This window comes from Mytilinidion resinicola (genome assembly GCF_010093595.1).
Source record: "Mytilinidion resinicola strain CBS 304.34 unplaced genomic scaffold BDZ99scaffold_17, whole genome shotgun sequence".
NCBI classification, from domain to species: domain Eukaryota; kingdom Fungi; phylum Ascomycota; class Dothideomycetes; order Mytilinidiales; family Mytilinidiaceae; genus Mytilinidion; species Mytilinidion resinicola.
In genome coordinates this window covers 472,915-488,358 of record NW_022985453.1, presented here as the reverse complement: position 1 = coordinate 488,358, position 15,444 = coordinate 472,915, and the positions used below count along the sequence as shown (strand labels likewise).

The 15,444-nt window shown below is 49.9% G+C and overlaps 6 protein-coding genes across 6 annotated transcripts; 4 read left to right on the top strand and 2 right to left on the bottom strand.

Moving 5' to 3' along the window:
- Positions 1–539: 539 nt before the first annotated feature.
- Positions 540–2,246, top strand: BDZ99DRAFT_479941 (uncharacterized protein; the record flags this gene model as incomplete). Its single annotated transcript, XM_033722304.1, has 3 exons — positions 540–584; positions 644–764; positions 826–2,246. 3 exons carry the CDS (start codon positions 540–542, stop codon positions 2,244–2,246), a joined length of 1,587 nt encoding a protein of 528 aa, XP_033572884.1.
- A 715-nt stretch (positions 2,247–2,961) lies between these two features.
- Positions 2,962–3,595, top strand: BDZ99DRAFT_479940 (uncharacterized protein; the record flags this gene model as incomplete). Its single annotated transcript, XM_033722303.1, has 2 exons — positions 2,962–3,121; positions 3,186–3,595. 2 exons carry the CDS (start codon positions 2,962–2,964, stop codon positions 3,593–3,595), a joined length of 570 nt encoding a protein of 189 aa, XP_033572883.1.
- A 3,590-nt stretch (positions 3,596–7,185) lies between these two features.
- BDZ99DRAFT_479939 (uncharacterized protein) lies at positions 7,186–7,581 on the bottom strand (the record flags this gene model as incomplete). The annotated part of the gene is made up of 3 exons (XM_033722302.1): positions 7,186–7,232; positions 7,287–7,448; positions 7,479–7,581. 3 exons carry the CDS (start codon positions 7,579–7,581, stop codon positions 7,186–7,188), a joined length of 312 nt encoding a protein of 103 aa, XP_033572882.1.
- Positions 7,582–8,226: 645 nt separating this feature from the next.
- On the top strand, positions 8,227–9,248 carry BDZ99DRAFT_479938 (uncharacterized protein; the record flags this gene model as incomplete). The annotated part of the gene is made up of 2 exons (XM_033722301.1): positions 8,227–8,692; positions 8,749–9,248. The coding sequence occupies 2 exons, from the start codon at positions 8,227–8,229 to the stop codon at positions 9,246–9,248; spliced, it is 966 nt and encodes a 321-aa protein (XP_033572881.1).
- A 1,641-nt stretch (positions 9,249–10,889) lies between these two features.
- On the bottom strand, positions 10,890–12,384 carry BDZ99DRAFT_510879 (heme peroxidase; the record flags this gene model as incomplete). Its single annotated transcript, XM_033724499.1, has 3 exons — positions 10,890–11,348; positions 11,407–11,873; positions 11,916–12,384. The coding sequence occupies 3 exons, from the start codon at positions 12,382–12,384 to the stop codon at positions 11,100–11,102; spliced, it is 1,185 nt and encodes a 394-aa protein (XP_033572880.1). The 3' UTR covers positions 10,890–11,099.
- A 1,676-nt stretch (positions 12,385–14,060) lies between these two features.
- Positions 14,061–15,407, top strand: BDZ99DRAFT_466230 (uncharacterized protein). Its single transcript, XM_033720725.1, has one exon. The coding sequence runs from the start codon at positions 14,311–14,313 to the stop codon at positions 15,190–15,192; it is 882 nt and encodes a 293-aa protein (XP_033572879.1). The 5' UTR covers positions 14,061–14,310; the 3' UTR covers positions 15,193–15,407.
- The last annotated feature ends 37 nt before the right edge of the window (positions 15,408–15,444 follow it).

Genomic DNA, 15,444 nt, shown 5'->3' with positions numbered 1-15,444 from the left:
AAACTAAACACCATTATTACGAGTAGCGCCCTTGCGAGTAAGCCGTTCACTCATGAGCTAACTCAGATTCCGCTGCGCGAGACTTGACATCGCGCCTAGATTGAGTAAAAGCGAGGGGGATCCCTAGCGGTGGCAAAGTAGTGTGCGAAGGCTTTAGACCTGTCACTTTGGGTCTAGTAGGATACAACTTCTTGCTTTCAAATTTTTTAAAGTAGAATCTAACGTTCGTCATTCTTTCGCTCATTAGATTAGCTTCAATGGAAATCTATCCTTGAAAACAACCATCTAAATTACACTGTGATTCTTGTTTCCGTGTTTGATGCTTATTATAGTAAGTGATCGAAAGCCCTAATTCATTAACTCTAACCTTTAGCTGTGAATTCTGGACTTATACGAAGAGCTTATTAGAAGCTCACTGAACGCCCGTCGTATATATGTCACGCGGTTCGAGTCCCTTGCGATCAGCGAGGCACTTGCTGGAGCTTGTCAATACTTGAATGGGGCTGGGAAAGGATCTACCAATTGGGAGACGCGATATCATGAATGCTTCCGTCATAGTAGTGTATGATAGCTTACCCGAACAGGTAAGAGCAACAAGGACATTGTTTAAATTCCTAGCTCTTCTATTTTACAATCCCCTAAGATTGGACGTTCTGATTTAGCCACCGGAGCTTTTAACAATGTGAAAGCGTCGAGTTTGAATAGCCCAGGGGTATCTGCGAGGCTATTGGTTATCGAACGCGTGTCGTCAAATCTAAATCCAGGTAAAACAATGTTCAAATAGTACTCCATAAAGAATGCCCAGTTAAGGCTTTGATTATAAAGGATGTAGGATACATTGTTACTCGAGACCTGAGAGGTATAACAGCTCTAGAAATTTCACCATTTCGTCAACGAACACCAAAACCCTTCTCCAGACCACCATGTCTACACCAAGCATCTCACAAATTCCTCAACCACACGACACCGCTTCCACAATGAACGGCACTTCTTCCCGAACTTACTATGTTCATAGTGGTCTCTACAACTTACACGGGCACAGGTTACGCCGCATCCCCTTGCAGCCTTTGTCTCCTTCTAAGCTCCCGACACGCAATGATTGGCAAGAGACTTTGGATAAGTTACCGCCTGAGACCAATCTAGAGGGAGCTCCAGATATGATTTGCGCAGTCTGCCAATATAGCCTGGGGGAGTCTGAAGATGAAGAATCGGCATTTCTCGCAGAACTCCCCTTCGCGACCCACCTTATGGGCGGCCACGCTGTGCGCCTTCCCTGCCAACATGTTTTTCATATTGACTGTGCGAAAGCCCACTTTTTGGTCAATACGAACTGCGTGATATGTCGTCACCCCTACTACGAGCTCAAAAGTACGCTAACCGCCCGTCGCGAGGCATTCGAGAGTCTGAGTCTGTCTGAGCTGTCGGGTATGTACCCTTCCCACTTATTCTACGATGTAGAGATCCCGGTCTTTTTTGAGACAATCTTCGGACAGATTCTTGATGTCCTCCGCGCCCTTGCCGACTTCTCAGGCAGTCGGGATATCTTGAGAAACGAGCACTGTCCCACTAGCAAGCTTCTGGGCAAGATCCGCTCAGCTTTGCATAGAGAGCAGTACACCATCTGCGAATGGGAATGGCTCTTTGACATCATTCTCAGACGCGTTATAGACGATCACACGGTCGGTCTATTAGGTCGTACCCGTCGGGACAGAGGCGCTAGAACCACTAGGGCAAGAGAGATTCGTCGTGTCAGGGCCCTTGCATTGTGGGCTTGTTATATCGGGCTTAAGGTTTTCGCTCTGAAAATGACGTTTGTTCCATTAGTCCAGATTATCGAGGTTGAAGTTGGTCATGGACATAAAAGGTGGAGAGACTGCTGGATCGACCAATTGGGAACTGATAGTGTCTTCGAATTCCGCGAGTTCTTGCTGGAACGCGAAGAAGAGGAAGAGGTGTTTGAGTTCGAAGACGCGGATCCCCCCTTTGAGGACGAGCGCTCCACACCCGAAGACGATGCCCCCGAATCTGAGGAAGGGGAGGACTTAGGCCCCCGCAGACGCCTTGCCAGGCAGTATGCAGAAGTCTACGGTTTCTACCAAGCCTTATTGGCTCGACCTAATGCGGCTCGTTCGCTTGATAGCAGTCGAGAGGTTCTTCTCGAGCGGATGCGCGACCAAGTACAGGCTCTGGAACCCTTTCACTACTTTGATGAGGAGGAGGATGAAACTGAAACTGAGGGTTCGTGAGCGTCTTCTGGTTCTTATCCAGTCTGACTGGCTGGCTGAGTAGAACATCTTACTCCAACAGCGTCGATTTCTGATCTTTGTTGCAGCGTTCTGGCATTCTTGAACGGTTCAAAGAGTATAAATTGCATCCATGTTATTTCCTTTCCATAGCTCTGATATGGCCAATCCCAATCAAAGTGACTACATTCGAGAGACTTTTTGAATTAAATCGAATCTTTAACCAACACAACTTCCTTTGTTCTTCATCTGTGACTGTTTCTTTTGTCATTTCAAAGCTGCCTTATATTTGCTGGCCCAATTCGTAATATACTACATGAAAATATATATCTCAGAGTCCCAGGGCTAGAGAAAGACAGCTCCCATGAATGAAGCTGTAATTTGCCGTCCTCAACTATATACTCCAGTGGCCAGAGCAGCGTCTTACACCGCCACATCTGGGCATATACTACCACCATCATAATGTCTTTTTGTTATTGATACGACTACGAGTGCGTTGATGCCGCCTATTCTCTTCACTTCATCCAAGGTTCACGTGACCGCGTGCTATCACTTCACAGGAAGCTCTATGTAATCACGTCACACTCCAGTCCTTCGCGCTCGGACCCACATCTTTCTTGAGACCGCCAACCACCCACAACCTCATTTCCTCAGACCTCTACATCTTGACCCAAACAAAACAACTCCCTCCCCTACCATCGTTCGCAGCGCGCCCAACATGGTTGACGCTACGCCCACCGCTCAAGCCGACTTCCAAGAGTCCGGCGTTCGTCGGCTTCCACAAGAGTTCAACATGACCTGCTCCATCTGCCAGTGCTGCAGCAATAAGGCTGCGCAACGCCAAGGTGGCTGTGTCGTCACTATTGCTTGCCAACATGGTAAGTATATTATCTCCAATATCCTGTATATGATGGCAACAGCAATAACACGATACATTTACAGTATTCCACTACAAGTGCCTAGAGACTTGGCTCGCCACCAACAAGACTTGCCCGTCGTGCTCTACTATTCTACACCTGAAGGATGATCCATCCAAGACCTTCGCCAACCCGGAGACTCCACCCGGCTTCTTCGAGACCGGAGTCAAGTACACCAAATTCCCACTGGGCCCGAAGTGCAGCATTTGCGAAAAGAGAGAAATCGGATACGAGGATAGGGCCGTTAGGATAATCAAGTGTGGCCACATCTTCCATGACACCTGCTTGCGAGTCCGCACCCTTGATCACGACAGGTGCCCAACATGCCGCGCCAGGCTCTTCAACGGGGATCCGTGGGAGTACCTGAGTACGACGGACTTCGACGAGGTTTGCCACTTCGTCCACATGGATGCGCACTTGGAGCCGAAGGCCTAGGAGACGGTGGTGTCGAGCTGAAACGACCTGAGGGAGAGCGGCGCTGCTGCATGGTCTGGGCCTTCGATACAAGAGTGTGTGAGTGTTGGTCTGGGGGAAATGATAACTTTGGATACCCCCCGGTGGCTGGAACCTATCTGAGGAGACAAGGCAGTCTAATTCAAAATGCTAAAAACCTCACATTGTGCCGTATATTGTGATCTGTTGCTGTAGTGACCCTGCCATTACCCTGACTCTATCAAGCATGCCTCTGATTTGTTAGTATTCACGTATATCCAGAGGAAATAGGTCCGGCGGCGTCCGTATCAGATGGGTGATGTTTACCTTCTGACCGAGGAGGACATGCTCTGGGACACCCCTGGGGGCTTGGGAGTGTGCAGTGCGCCTAGGTAGGCTATCCTGCAACGCAGAGAACTTGATGTCCGACTGGGTTCTTGATATGTCGTTGAGCTGCTCCTGCCAGTGCCGTGAAGGTGTAAAACGTAGTTGCTATTTAAGCTTTCGTCAGCATAGTAGACTGAGAATGAGGCATGCTTTAACAAAATCTCGCGCTGAACCGTATAGTAGCCGATCTTTCTTTGCCTTTTGGCCGGCGTGCTGGTATTTTGCAATACCCCAACACGTTCCAACTTCTTGATAGGTAGAAGGTAGGGCGATATCGCCTGCGCTGATGTTTACGAACTTTCCTCTATTATTCATACTACTAGGGTGACTGTGAAGGTTCCATGAAGCTGTAACTCTTTGTTCTGATCTGAGGTCGGTCAATCGAGTGGAGTGGGAATTGGGCGCCTTTCAGGAGAAACTAGGGCTGACGTTTGAACTAGCAGTGCGTTGTCAACGTCCTGATTGCGTCTACACATGCTCTATTACACCCTAAGAGATTAACCTACGATCACTGAAATTGTATAGCTGGGCGCCGCATCGCGCTGGTAGGAGTACTCTAACGCTATTGAATAATTGCTTATGAATTAAAGGTTAAACATTGAGATTTGAACTACGTAGCTTCCGGTGAACCAGATTCAACTCTATCCGCGATGCTGCTGCCATGGCCATTAAATTACAAGTCGGTTTCCTACCATCATCGCACTGGCTGGGGTCCTCTAACAATGCATTTAAAAGGTTGACAAAATCAATGTTGCAAAACTTTCATTCAAGCGCTGGCCTCGCTTGCGTCCGATTCTTTGGAATCGTGAAGGCGTTAATGGAGGAACGACCTGAGTTCTTGCACTCTAGAAATGGCCTCTTTGAAGAGTCTCTTATGGTGTCAGCTGCTCGTGTTCGCAACGATGTGGACCAGTACCACGCCTACCGCTCTGGAGCTAATGTTTGACCTTGCAATCTCTTCCTGAGGTACGAACCGTTATCTGCTTACTACGTGACGTTTTACAGTCATCCCGCTCCTTATTGTACAACGAATCTGCAGCCGTTACCTGCTCATGTCCAAAACCTCTTATCCAGGATTGTTTACTAATAGAGCACGATTCAAGCAGGTGTTGCATGCTTAATTCCATCATTGCTTCGTTATCGAAGACACTCACACCTAATCATTATTTATATGGATGAATGTAATGTCTAAAAGAGTGCGTTTCAAGCCACAGAATTCTAATACCCGATTCATTACTCAATTTCCAACAGTGCCCATTTCAACGGCATTCCTCTTCCCAATCGCCACCATTGCGGTTTACTCGAAGATCCCGATACCCAGCCAAGAATATCACAGGCCAATGTAGTGATCATCGAGGTGTAGTTCAGAGACTCCGACATGAAAACCCCTTCCAAGATCCAATTTCTAGCAGGAAGCGGGCAGCGCTTGCTTGAATCGTGTAGTTGTTCCCCCTCTAATCTGTGGCCAGGATTGCACCGTGATATTTATGACATTTCGCTTTCACAGTTTTGAATAGACTTGAGTGTCTTTGGTAGCGTGTTATGACAGTCACGAAGCGCGCCATACTCGCTCGAACCGTACCCTATGGGAACTCACAGGAGTCTCAAATCCACGTTACATATCGCACGGTGATGCCTATGACATCCGCATTTGGTGATATCACATAGGCCTGATAGTCTTCGAGTTTAGTGCATGATCGTCATCGAGCAAGCAACTCTGACTCGATTTTTGCTCCGTAGGAATGCGGCTATGTCTCACTCTCGCGATCAGGATTGCACGCTGTCACTCATGACGTCGACCTTCGATGATAACATGTGGGTATGAGAGTCTTTGAATACTTTGTACTGATGCCGACAGGCATGGAAGATCCACTCGAATTATGCCCTGTCAGAGATCACAATCCATACGAGAGTTTGAAGTCCCTTTATCAGGATTGCATCGTGGTGTTTATGACATCCTCTTTTGTCAATGCTGCGTAGGCGTGAGAGTCCACGGATGCACCGGACCGTCGGCACTGAGGATGCACAGCTTGCTTGAATTGGGACCTGCTGTAGACTGGATACTGGATAGGAGTCTGTGGTTCTACGCTCTAGAACAGGCGGCCATGACGACTACATCTGTCTCGGATGAAATTGAATAGTCATGAGAGTCCTTGAGCCAGGCGCACTATTGACAATCAGCAAGAAGTACTGGCTTGGATTGCGTGCTGTTCACAATTGAACCTGAAATGGGATCCCCCAATCACAGGCTCTAAGCGCATCGTATAAAACGTTACATTCCACTTTGAGAATATTGACTGGGTGTAAGCGTCCTCGAGTCCGGTGGATTGCTAATATTGTGGAAGCAGTACCTGCTCAACTTCCGTCCTGCTGGAAGCTGGGTCTTAAATGGGACGATCCTGTCTAGAACTCTGGAATGGGCGTCGATGAGTATTACTTATCCTTATAATTATAATGAATAGGTGTGAGTGCCATCGAGAGTGGTGCACTGTTCCCATTGTGCGTGCCATGCTTCTGTGAATTGAGCTGCCTCGGAATCGAGACGTTCTTAATGATGATACGCCCTTAATAGACTAGCCCAAGGCTCGTAATATTATGGGCTAACAGGTAGAGCCGCCGTACCGGATACACTATGAACCCCTAAACGGGTCTGGCTCACCGCCACTAGGGAGGACTCGCTCACTCGAAGGGCCATAAGTAAGTAACGGCTGCAAAAATCTGTTCCGCAACGAACAACGGCACGGCTTTGAAAGGTCACTGCGACAAGCAGATAACGGTACGTAACTTCATAATGGGAGCAGTTACAGCTCAAGCTCGTCCAGCAGCATGGACCCATCACAGGTTTCTATGAAGCTCTTCCAGAGACACTTGAGGAGGATTCGAAATCAGCATTCCCGAGCGTCTCCAGTCAGCCACCGTACAAGCAGGAATCGAAATAGCCTTGACCTTGCGTGTCAACTCGTGGCATGAATTGATGCCTTGTATATTCCTCGGCGCGCGAGTCCAGTGTAGCTTGCCCTAGCTCGTAGGCGTCTTGGGTTGCCTTCCTGGAACGTCTTCTAGGAAACCAAGTGATTTTCAAGCCAGAGCTGAAAGCAGGCTAGATCCTAGACCCACTACTCGCTGTTGTTCAAGGTTATTCTGGAGACACTGTGGCCGTAGTGACGGCCATCGAGAGTCGACTTCTCGTAGATCTCGGTGGGCATCTAGGGCGGGTTTGGCGTGACGAGCTCTTTAACACGCTGCACGTGGCCTACAAAACAACAGTTAGGTACCGTTGCCATTGACTGCCTGAGAAATGACATACCTCTCAGCGCCTCTGTAAGCGTGTCGCACATTGTAACGATGGCAAGGTCGCACTGGAACGCCGTGAGAACGGTATTTTTGAGCTTCGGGTAGAGACTCAGGGAGGGCAATAGGACGTGGCGGTGGGTTCCAAACTCGTGTTCCGAACCAGGGAAAATAGTAACTATGTAGCTATCGTGCATGGGTTAGATACTTTTAATATCCTTTTCGAAGGTCTCTTCCGCGAGGCCCAAGAACCAGGCGAGAATGAGGAGGGCGACACGGCGCAGCATGATGAGGCCAAGGGACTCTGGCATGGTGATGGATATGTTCGATACCAGTGCTGCTAAGTTCTACATTAGAAAGGCTCTGTAGGAGGATGTTGGCCAGAGGTTCAAATTGTAGCGTGGTGATGCGGACTTTCATGAGTAGACCGCTCTCAGGGCCCGTGCACCTTCACTGAACAGTGTCGCAGCAACAATAGCAGTCACATCTAATTATTAGGCTTCAGTAATGTAGCCATATTACTTGGAAGGTATCTGACCTGTCTAGATTGCCGTTGCCGAGCGCGATCAAGTCCACATTCTCACGGTGCATCAGTTCAGTTCCACGGAGGTATCAGCCATAGAAGTCCCCAGGCAGCGTTAAAACGCCGCACACACAATGACATGAAGCATCAAATTCAGATAGACAGACTGGTGAGATGGCTTTAAGCCTTAATCCTCGGGAGTGTCACTACAATAAAGACACCCTTCAAGCGTAATAGGCCTTAGCGTCTCGAGGAAGCCTGCAATAGTGATTTTCAGCGGCAAACAATAGCATGAAGTAACAACGCCAATTGAGAGAAGGGTGCCGAGTAAGATCTCGCTTAGTGTTTCCCAATATGGCCATGTTCACCAATTTTTGTCTTCTCGCCAGCGTCACGTCTTTCGAACCTCCACGCTCAGCTTTAAACCGCGAAAATGTCCTCCTCACCCTCCTTCGACGCATTCTGTGCATATGAATCCTGTTCTCAGCAAGGAATCATCCTCTGTAATTGCAACAACGCCCCGGAATACGACACCCAGCGCCCCCCTGCCTCCATTCCAGCTTGGTGTTATGACCATTGCGGCACCGCCATGCTCCATGTCCTCCAAAGCCCTCATTACGCGGAGTGCATGGTGCGGAGAGACAGGAAATTAATCAGTGCTATAGGCACGGCGATTAAGCGCTGGTACTTAACGTACGCCGAAAGCCTGATCAATCTCCTCGTCCATAATGTGACGACCACCTGTGGCACAATCAACGTTAGCTGCACTAGGAAGGCACTCGGCGAGGTTTGCGCCCTTCCGAGTAATCTTGAAGAGTGGGAGAAAGAAGCAGTGTTAGCATTCGACCAGAGCGACCTGTCACTTGCACTTACAAGAGAGATCTTGAGGCTTTTTGAAGGTAAGAGTAGACCAGTCTAATTTGTTGACTTCAATGTCCTAATGTTTAATTTATAGGCGACGTCTCTCCAATCAAGGACGTAAAGGTCTTGAGTGCCGAGAGTCCGGAAACACCGCTGAAGACGGTCCTCCACCTCCCTAACAACACAACCTTTCGCAACGACAACATGGGGCATGTCATGTGGGTAATTCAGACAAAGGCGGATGAGAAATGGGTACTCGAGCTCACTGGTGCTCAGTACGGCATTCGTGGGGTGACCTTTCCTAGGAATTACTTCCTATGGAAAGTGTGCATCACTGAACACTTTGCTGAGAGGCCAGCTGAGAAGGAGTGGGAGTGCTTAGTAGAAGCCGCCAGCGACGGGGACAAATTACGGGCCTTTCATCGAGACGCTGGCCGCCATTTCTTTGAAATCGTGAAGGCGTACTTGAAAGAACATCCCGAATTTGTGTACCTTGAAAATGGCGCTTTCGAACACTCTCTCTTGGATTCAACAGCTCGAGTTCGCCACGGTATGGCCCAATTTGTGGCCAACCGCTATGGGACCAACGCTTGATCCCCCCATTTAGATCTCCTGTCCGATGTAAGTGTTGATCCGTTTGTTACGCCGACCATAGACCCCGTCAAGCTGAGCCCTCTCCCACCCTCAGACCCCGTTGGTAAGCTATGATTTTCCTGGGGCGCAAGACCAGGGCCTTCGGGCCATCCTCCTTCTCGCTTTATGCGGGACCTGGAGGGCTCGATGGTTTCAGATTACTGCATCTGAAAAAGGAGCATACCCGATACATATCCTGGTATCGTAGACGGACGAACCAACCCCTCAGATCTGGTTCCTGCAAGTGAAAGAGTGGCAACAGCAAAACACCGTTTGACAGTCTTCAAGGAGGCACACGCATCAAAACTACGATGCAATATCCAGGCATTCCAAAACAGAGCATGGTCACGGGATAAGCAGTAACTATCAAGATAATGGAGACCAAAGAATCAACCTTTCAAGTCCCACACACTTGCCCGGCGAGAGTATCTCGGGACGCCGCCGTTGGGATGCCTTCAATCACAGCACGGAGCGAAAAATGATATGTACTGGGTTTGGGTATTCAGATCAGGGCCTAGCCAAGTCATAGACGATTACCATTAGAATTCCAGAGGCAGATGTATGGGCCCCTCAAATTGAAGAACGCACGAAACGAGAGCAACACCACGACGGCGCTGGCAGGAGGCTCTCAAGGAGAATACTGCGACGAAGCTACAATGTAATATCCTGAGATCTCCAAGTCTCCTCCAATCGACGAGATGCACGATTACTGTCGTCTGTATGGATGCTGGTGGACCTATCCTTTACTTCGGATCTTTGCGAATCAAGTGTAACACTATCTCAACGCTGGTAGACTGGCCTTGAGGACCTGATGGAGCTCGACTTCTATCGTATCATCCCAAGCTTCCCCGAGCTGGACCTATCCAGAGTAGAACGGATTCCTATCGTCATCTAGAAGATCTCTTCTCGGCTCTCCATATCCAACCGGTGGCGGGAAGAAAGCGATACCTAGACGACGTTGGCAGACGGGCTTCAAGAATCGAATGAGTTCAACATAGCAAGTATCATCCTGAGCTTCGCAGATCTGGACCAATGTACAGCAAAGTAATTTCCTATTGTCATGTAGAAGACTAGTTCTCGACACTAAATATTTACGACTTGCGAGGGGAGATTGGTACTAGGATGAAGCTAGCAGAGGAGCCTGAGTGAGGCAACGCGCATGAATATACCGTACAGGGTTGCCGGCTCTACGAATGTGGACCATTTCGCAACACACTCAACACCCATATTCCTTTCAGAGGCTCATTCCCAAATCTTCATATCTCGCACTCAATAGGAAGAGAGAAGCATGACGATGCAATTGCACGACAGTCTTCGCACGGGCAGTTGTTCTCAGCCATGATGCATCGTCCTCAGCTTTACAAATTTGTATCCCTCCACCGCAAACTGATCTACGGCCTGGAACTGGATACATATCGTTCAACTAGAGTACCAAGATGATGACATCGTCAGAGGTCCTTCGACGACATGTTAGGAGGCCACATACAATGTACTGGGCTCAGCTTCACAGATTAGGACTTGTCGGCAGGATCCATGATCTACATTGGTATTCGGAGGTCCATTTCTAATTCCTGGAAATTTGACCATCCAAGAAGAAGGATTGACCGATTGACAACGCCGTCAGGGCGTCTTGGAGGAGAATTTACACTTCGAAGCAAGATGTACCGTTCTAGGCTTTCCAAATCTAAACCGCTGCGCAAGATGGATGTCCCAGCTTCATAACGACGGTTGATGTGCCCCATGGAAAGAGAGGAAACAGACTTCTACGCTCAGCAACCATGAGATGTGTAGGAGATGCAAATGAGAATCAGACTAATCTTCCAATGGCTTTGTTTGATCCTTCCCAATGGTCGTCCTACTAGTAAACCTAGTCAACAAAACAGAATCGTCTATGAGCGAATTCAGCTGGTCGAACTGGCCCTGCAGCCAGAGATCCAACACGGTCTGATCTTGTGCCACGAAAGAGTTGACGCGCGGTGGTAGAACCTTGGTACACTCTTTGAGGATGTTGATGTTGTTTACCCCGAGCAAACTCAAGCGAACGTACTCTTGCGCGTAGTCCTATGACATCACGTAAACAGAAAGCCCCAGAATCGCCCTTGAATTCAATCAAACTTACCTCATTCCAGTGCTCCTGATCTCCAACAAACTCCTTCCATTCATCCGCCGTCCTCGAATCCACCGACAGCTTCTCATCGCTCGCAAACTTGAACACCCGTGGCGGCACACTATTCAATGTCTCCCCATAAAACTTAACATCCCACATCCCCGGCGTGCTATCCTGCGGATCACCATCCCTTCCCGTATCCACAAAATGCTGCTGGCTCGTCGTATGCGCGCCCACCAGTGCTGCGAGCCCATGCGGATCAATCGTCTTCGCCTTGAACAGCGCAATTAGCTTATCTGCGGAGTCATTCACACCCGGCAGCAATCCCGCGGGCGCCGCCTTTGCGTTGTCTACCCACCCCACAAACGAGCGAATGCGCGGGCCTAGCGGGCAAACGACGCTAGCGATGGTAGCGCCCATTTGGATCAGATCTGTCATGCCGACGCCGTACTGGTGATATTTGTTGTACAGCGTCTTCACTCACGCCCCTATGTCCGCGAGCCCGTTATTATCGGTCCTACTTAGCTCGTCCGTTAGCAAGATGGAGCCGTCCGCGCCACCGTAGCTGGAGGTCTTCGACCACGCTCCCGCGTCGTGGAAGCCCAGCCGGACGGCGGCGCGGGCGAAAAGCGTGCAGCGGCCGGAGGTGTCGTTGAATTTGGCGGTCATATCGTAGGCGATCCATTTCCAGACACAGCAGGTGTCCGAGGAGCAGGCGGAGGAGCCTAGAGCAGCGGGGACAGAGTTGTCGATGGTGCTGGATTCGGCTGTCAGGGTGCCGAGCAGGATGGCTTCGATGTCTTTGCCAATGGAGGTCAGCTGGGAGTCTGTGAGAGTTAGAAGATCCCCGATTAGTTCCTTTGGGTCTTCGTCGGCGGGAGAGGCGTGGTGGTGGAGGGCAGAGAGGGCTGTGGCCATACCAGGATAGGAGACGGCGGGAGAAAGGAGGGCGACGAGGGTTGTGAGGGCGACGAGGGTTGGGGTCTTCATGGCGGTTGCTGGTGGGTGGGACAGCTTAAGCTCCGCTGGTCTTGGTTGGGTCAGTATTGTGGACTTCAAGAAATTTGTATGAAAGTGGTGGACCGACTTTCTGCTTGATATCCGAACGACGGTTCTAAATCCAATACTTATATACGGTTAGTGGGATGGCTAGGAACTGTGCGTGCGATAGGGTTGAGATACGATGGCGCGAGATATTCTAGAAAGAACAGCTTTGCGAAACCTCGTATGTAGACAGAAATGCCTGTGGTATGGGAAAGCCGCCGACCAAGGCCATAGCAATATTAAGAACTCTAAATTTAGGCACAGAATTCGAAGAATAAAGCACATCTTAGACCGACTATACAGAATAGAGTAGTACGATATGCAAGCAGTACCCAGGCTGAGAGTAAAACTCTCGCGTATTATATGACTTGATGCCAGCTGCGAAGTCTAGACTGATACCGAACCCCAAAAGACCTGCCCCGACAGCAAGCGAGATATCGGCTGCTCAAACTCCAGGCGCGCTTTGTCGCCATAGGCGCTCTGAGTGGGGCGTGGACCTGGGAAAAATGGAATTACACCCGGCTGATAGTCTAAAGGAATGTATTCGGCTTCGTATATGCGCATGCAAGCCGCCTCAGGCATCACCCAGAGGGAATCTCACGGATTCGAGAGAGAAATTACCTGGGGGCATGACAGCATCAGTCCTGGCGAGGCATCAAAGGTGCTCAACGATCAGATCCCGTGATGCGAGAGCCAAGAAGAAAGATCATGAGACTGGGAATGAAGCGCGAAAGACATAATAGTGGCACCTCCACAATACGGAAAAGCCGCCGGAGACTCACCCATCCCAGCAACGAGGCTCCTCGTTGCTGATATCTGCCATATCCCCAGTGGATCTTGATATTAGCTCAATTCATTACCACCTTCCGGGCACGGAGATCCATGGACTATTTTTAGAGCGACCCGAGCAGGGTTAGTCGTGCCAAGGCGGAGGGGAATCAAAGACCATCCAGATGCGAGAGGAATGAGCTAGTCCTATATAGTGACGACAGAAGGAGAAGATGGGAAGAGTGCAACCTCCATAATAAGCTTGATATCAAATCGCCTGATTGACGCTTTCCGGTAGCGAAATCATGGAAAGAAGGTGGAATCTTAAGGCTACAAGCAGACTGGCTTGACGAGCAGCTCGAATGCAACGGGCTTTCACAGAAGAGATCCTCGGGACGATACGGCTTACGAGAATTAACGGATTCAGCCGGGTAAGGCTGATGCTGCAGGCTTCGCTTTCACTGGTCCTGGCCTAGAGTCCGTGATGAAAAAGATTGATTTGCGTTGCTGTGGGTAGGTTTTGCATCCAAAGGAGACTCTGTAGAACACAATGACTTACATTGAGCGCGAGATGTGAGGGGATAGAGTTGAAGCGTTGCGGCAGATAGATTGACACTGAAATTGGGCCTCGCTTAGTAATCGAAATAAATCACGTGACTCAGAAACGGCATGTGATGAGAATCAAATGGTAGGTATCTCCGATGTCGATGGAAGGGGGTGTATTATTCGTTGACCATGTAGCTACATTGCGAAGAAGGCATACCTTGGAAAAGACTCATGGAAAACTGGGTCTGATTGGCCCTAGCAGTAAAGGTCATGACTTTCCCCTCAGCCTCACGACATCCCGGCTCTTCCATCAGAATCCAAAATCAACGACATCTCATCTACAAGAATACTGGCGCTAAACGGGCTGGCATATTATAACAAAGATTCTACGCTGTACTGCAAATCTAAGCGAATCCTTGGTCTCAATGCATCGATCGGAGGCTAGCTAATAGTTCTATTGCGTCATCTTTAACATCTATTCATCTCTTCCGGTCTCTTACAAGTCATCACTCATATCATCTATTTTTCCCGCGCCATTCCCTCTCCGCCAATTCAACAATGAAACGGCTCTCTTCCCTCTTCTCCCGCACCTCCCGCACCTCCCGCACCGCCCCCTTCCAAATTCTCTCCGATCTCCACCTCGAACACTCGAACCAATATGCCTCCTTCGACCTCCCCATCTCCGCCCCCAACCTCATCCTCGCCGGCGACATCGGCCGGCTCGCAGACTACGACGCCTACCTCGGCTTCCTCGTCCGCCGCACCACTCTCTTCGAGCGCGTCTTCCTCGTCCTCGGCGCCACCGAATTCCACGGTCTAAGCTTTTACGCCGGCATCGCGGCCGCGAGGCGACTAGAAGCTGAGCCCGCGCTGAAAGGAAAGCTCATCTTGCTGCATCAGCGGAAGTACGATCTGCCGGGAACGAATCTGAGTGTGCTGGGGTGTACGCTGTGGTCGCAGATTCCCGAGTCCGCCGCGGCCGCTGTCGTTGCGAAGGTGCCTGATTTCAGCCTTATCGAAAGATGGAGCGTGGAAGCGCACAACGCCGCCCACGCGGATGATGTCAGCTGGCTTAAGAGCCAGGTAAGTGCGAATCGGCGGTTTGCGGGGGAGATCGCGCTAGATGGGCAGCCGGAGAGGAGTTTGTTGATTGTGACGCACCATGCGCCGGCGCTAAGGGAGTGTCACGCTCCGTGGGCGGTGGATACACCGTGGTGTACTGCGAGCGCGACAGATTTGTTGGCGGGGTGGGATTGGACGGGGGTGAAGACATGGGTGTTTGGATGCACGCATTGGACGAATGATTTCGTGGTCTTTGGGGTGCGGGCCGTGAGTAATCAGAGGGGACTGGAGGAGGGCGGGGATTTCGCGGGAGAGAGAACGAAGAAGAAGAAGGGGGCGACGGAGTTTGATGTTAGGAGGGTTATACAGGTGGGCTAAGGATAGTCCGTGGGTGGGAAACGGAGAGAGAGGTAATGGGGCGGTTTTTGATTAGTGGAGTTTGATAGCATTGGCAGCTTGAACTTTTACACGGCTCTTTCATTCCCTTAGTTCATCTACATTTCTTATTCTAGGCTCTCTGAAACTGTTTATCGTCATATTGCCACACGAAGATCTACCCCAGCTCATACTGTCTCATATCAATAGCAGTCTTCTGTGCTATACTTCTACTCTTTCGAAACATATACGTTG